General features: G+C 41.0%; 1 protein-coding gene across 1 annotated transcript; it reads left to right on the top strand.

Annotated features, from left to right (window-relative positions):
- Positions 1–2,772: 2,772 nt before the first annotated feature.
- On the top strand, positions 2,773–3,764 carry LOC122021947 (MYB-like transcription factor 4). Its single transcript, XM_042580132.1, has 3 exons — positions 2,773–3,018; positions 3,115–3,244; positions 3,329–3,764. The coding sequence occupies exons 1-3, from the start codon at positions 2,886–2,888 to the stop codon at positions 3,633–3,635; spliced, it is 570 nt and encodes a 189-aa protein (XP_042436066.1). The 5' UTR covers positions 2,773–2,885; the 3' UTR covers positions 3,636–3,764.
- The last annotated feature ends 525 nt before the right edge of the window (positions 3,765–4,289 follow it).

The following is a 4,289-nucleotide window of genomic DNA, read 5'->3' as shown; positions in this document are numbered from 1 at the left end:
GAGCCCTCTCTGACCTAGTCCGGAGAACGAGCTGCCGAGCCCTCTCCGACTTCGTCCGGTCCAGAGAACGAGCTACCGAGCCCTCTCTGACCTAGTCCGGAGAACGAGCTGCCGAGCCCTCTCCGACTTCGTCCGGTCCAGAGAACGAGCTACCGAGCCCTCTCTGACTTTGCGTGCCAAGTATCCGTACTTGGACTTTTCCTCTCCTCATGATCATCCTTGATCATCAATCAGTCTGAGTTTAATTAATATCTGATACAAACTTAAATCAGTGTCAACATCAAAACAATAGCCAGGTCAGACTGTATCAACAGGGGCTACGCCGAGAACCCTTTCTGTGGCTCGGCACTAACGTTTCTTGTGATTACAAAGCAAAGCGGAGTCCGCATCCAGTCAACACAGCAGCCACATCCTCAGCTTGTCATCTACACAATTTTCGGACAGGATCAGTTATCGAAGCTAATCACATGCTTCGACTAAGAGTATAAGAGGAGCATTAGAGCCGCCGAACTATGGTCCAATAGTAAGCATACCTTAGCCCTTATGGTTGGCGTAGTCGATACCTATATGAATGTTTGTTCTAATAGATCTTGAGATCATTTCTTAGGAGGTGCAAAATATCTTATTGGATGTATGACCTCTCTCATACAAATAATCGCTATGGTAGGGTAAAATATTTTCCATGATTTACATGTCTGTATCTTACTGTATAATCGACGATACTAGACCATTTGGGATAAACGATATCACATTTTGCTCCAATAATAAGCATACCTTAAAGCTCTCCATGCACTCAATGTTTAAAATTAGGGAGAGTAAGAAGTTTGTCTCTCGCCTTTGAATCATTAGAACTGCTGAGTCATTGTGTGAACTATCATTTAAATTTTTAAATTTATCCTGATGATTGATAAAAAAAAAATTATAGGACCGAATCGGTCGCATCCCGAATTAGAATGATAAGGATTACCCAACAAAAAAAAAAGAGAAAAAGGTATTACATGATTTAAATTTGCTATAATATTCTGTAAAGATTAAAGGAGAGAATTATACAAGCATTGATCTTGTTATAAAAAAAAATTGGTCCCCTCGGGGCGGTGCGATGGTTAAGACATGGGGTGTTGCCACATGAGATTTTGGGGTCGAAACTCGACGTGACCGAGCATAACCTCCCTCATGTCTTGGTTATTTGCACTAATAGCTAGTAGAGGCCTTTTGTCACATTGTTATAAAAAAAATTATAAAAATATTTATGTTAAAAATTGATAAATATTACTTTTTGACTAGGTCTAGTAAGAAATTATCTATTTTATAGATTTAATCTCATAAACTAATTTTATATTTTTAGTCAATATTTACATCCATGAAAGCTAGGGTTTTTTTATTGAATTGTTGTGAAATAATTGTGTTAGGATGATTCGTTACTCTTTCAGTTTAATTTTTTTTTACTATAATTTCACCGTTTCATTTGTCTATTAATTTTATTTAGTCTTTTATTTTATTTGGCATTGAGTAAGCTCGATTTTATACAAGTCTTTTTCACTTTACTATTTTTATCTTTATCATAAGCTTTCGCACAAGATTTTTATGCCTTTCATAAGAGAAAATATATATAGTAGCTTTTTAAGACTTGACTCATCTTACTTTATTGAATAAGGCTTGAGGGTTTTTGAACCACATTAAAGGAATTAAGTTTAGCATTGCTTAAATTATTTTCCTTAATTATCTTACCTTTGTTACTTTATTTTTTTGGAATCACATTAAAAGAATTAAGGGAGCTATGAAACTGACAAAATTTGATAGCATCTATCAAAACTAAGATCTGAGCTTCATACAAAGCGCCATAAAACAACTATGACAGGAAGAGTTGTTCTCGCCTGTTTCTCAAGAAGCTATGAAACAAAACTCTGCCAAGCAAGTATAGTATAGTACTGATGGTGAAGCTTCATACAAAACGGCTCCTGTAAATTCATTTATATGACCATGTTACATTTATTGAACCTTATCACAGTGCGTTAGCTTTAGAATTTAATGTAGTGTCCATGAGCCATTGATGCTGGCCATGTCGCAATGCATATATATGACATACACCTACCTACCTCTTCTGCCTGACCAGAGATCATTGCCGTGAACAAATAGAAGAAGGGCAGAGGTGTGTCATGTGGAGCAAGTGTGTAGGTGGAACTAACATGGTCCAGTGTCTCACATCTTTATTCCAAGAACACATGGCCGTCGTACTGTGGGAGCCGAGGACACCCGGGACACCGGCTGGTGGTGGGTGGGTAGCCTTTTCCATCCTTCATATAGTTTGCTTTATCGCCATCGAATTAGCTTACTCGATCAACCAGTTCATTGTAAGAATAAGCAATTCATATAGTTCTATTTGATGCTGGATCTTTTTTGATGGAGTATCTCTACCTACCAATTGTTAATCATGCAAAAAGTGATTATACATATAATGTGATGAATGGATAATGAGAAGATGGCAATGATTCAAGTTGAATGGATGAATAAAGATTGTTCACCCAAAATGAACGGATGCACTCTCACCAAAAACATTGATATTTTACATGAGTTGGTGGTTCTAAGAGCTGGTCGGTCGTGAGCTCATATACAAATATGAGATTGGAAACAAAAATGACAAATTTAAAGAGAACCAGAAAATTAAAAAAAAATAGAAAAAAGAAGAAGAAGAATTGGTTAAAAGTAGTCCCACCTACCAAATCCAGCCAAAGCAGCTCAGTAACTCGAGTGAGCCCCGCGAACACAATTGGCAGCTCATTAACTGCAGCACACTTACCTCCTCTTCCTGGCGAGCATATATATCAAATGCCTTCCGTCTACTCCCTTCTCCCATCCAAATTTGTTATCTGATTGATTGTGTTGGCATGGGGAGGTCTCCATGTTGTGAGAAGGCTCACACAAACAAGGGAGTTTGGACCAAGGAGGAGGATGAGAAGCTGATCTCCTACATCAAGGCTCATGGCGAAGGCTGCTGGAGATCACTCCCTAAAGCTGCTGGTACTTACCTTTTTTTTTTTGTTGTGTGTCAGTTAGATTATTTCTTGTTTCTTGTTTCATGCTGTGAGATAATTTGGTTGGTTCCCTGTTTCGAAGGCTTGCTTCGATGTGGCAAGAGCTGCCGGCTGAGGTGGATAAACTACCTCCGACCTGATCTCAAGCGTGGCAATTTTACTGTCGAAGAAGACGAGCTGATCATCAAGCTCCATGGCTTGCTCGGAAACAAGTGTGTGATTAAATCCCCTACTCTAGCTACTTGCTCTTAGCTTAGTTTCAGCAGTTGAGAACAAAAATCGATCTTATTTGTCAGATGGTCTCTCATAGCGGCGCAACTGCCGGGGAGAACGGACAACGAAATCAAGAACTACTGGAACACGCACATCAAGAGGAAGCTCCTCAGCCGAGGGCTCGACCCGCAGTCTCACCCGCCGATGCCCGACCATGTCGATCGCCGGTTTGACACCCTAAAGCAATCGGTGACCCAGGAGGCCATGATGTCGAGCGTCACGGGGAACATCTCCGGCGACGAGGGCGGCGGCAGTGGGAGCAGGGACAAGGGCCGTCACTTCTACCTCGACCTCAATCTCGATCTCACTATCAGCCTCCCTTATAATTGATCAGAAAAAAAATCCCCCAAGCAGCCACGCACTGCTTGCTCGCCTGTGCTGCCTGCCATCACAAGGCCATTCTCAACCGATTAACATGTATAACTTAATTAATCAACGATCTTGTTTCCAGTCCTCAAATGGGATGAGTAAATTACGCTGAACTTGTTATGTTGTTCCAGAAATGATACGATGAGCGTCTTCTTCCTTTAAAATCTCAAATAAAAGATGACAGAGCCGATGCAAACAACAATTTCCATCTGGTAAAAACTGAAACAGGAATTAGCGATTCATCTTGGCGACACTGCAGCTAGCTGTTGGTAGATAGACATTGATTGCAGGCGCAAGCGACAATCTAATTCGATAGTTCGATCGGAAGCAAATGAGTGGAGCTTTGCAACATCCTCATCCAAAAAGCGAAGAGGACAAAACAATTGCATCCAAGCTTTGTGCATCCTCATCGCTTTACCAGCCACTGTGGGATCGACACAGCTTGGGCGGTGGTAGTTGGTGGTTGGTAACCAAGTGACATCCCACGTCTGTCCTCTACCTCGTGGACTCATGAATGCGCTGGTTGCCTCTGATGCTCCTGTTCTGCTATGCTTTTGTTTGTTTTTTTTTTCCCGGATTCCCCTGTTTCATTGGCTCCAGCTGAATGGAGTCGGT

Source organism: Zingiber officinale, chromosome 9A (genome assembly GCF_018446385.1).
Source record: "Zingiber officinale cultivar Zhangliang chromosome 9A, Zo_v1.1, whole genome shotgun sequence".
NCBI classification, from domain to species: Eukaryota; Viridiplantae; Streptophyta; class Magnoliopsida; order Zingiberales; family Zingiberaceae; genus Zingiber; species Zingiber officinale.
This window is presented reverse-complemented; position numbering and strand designations above follow the sequence as displayed.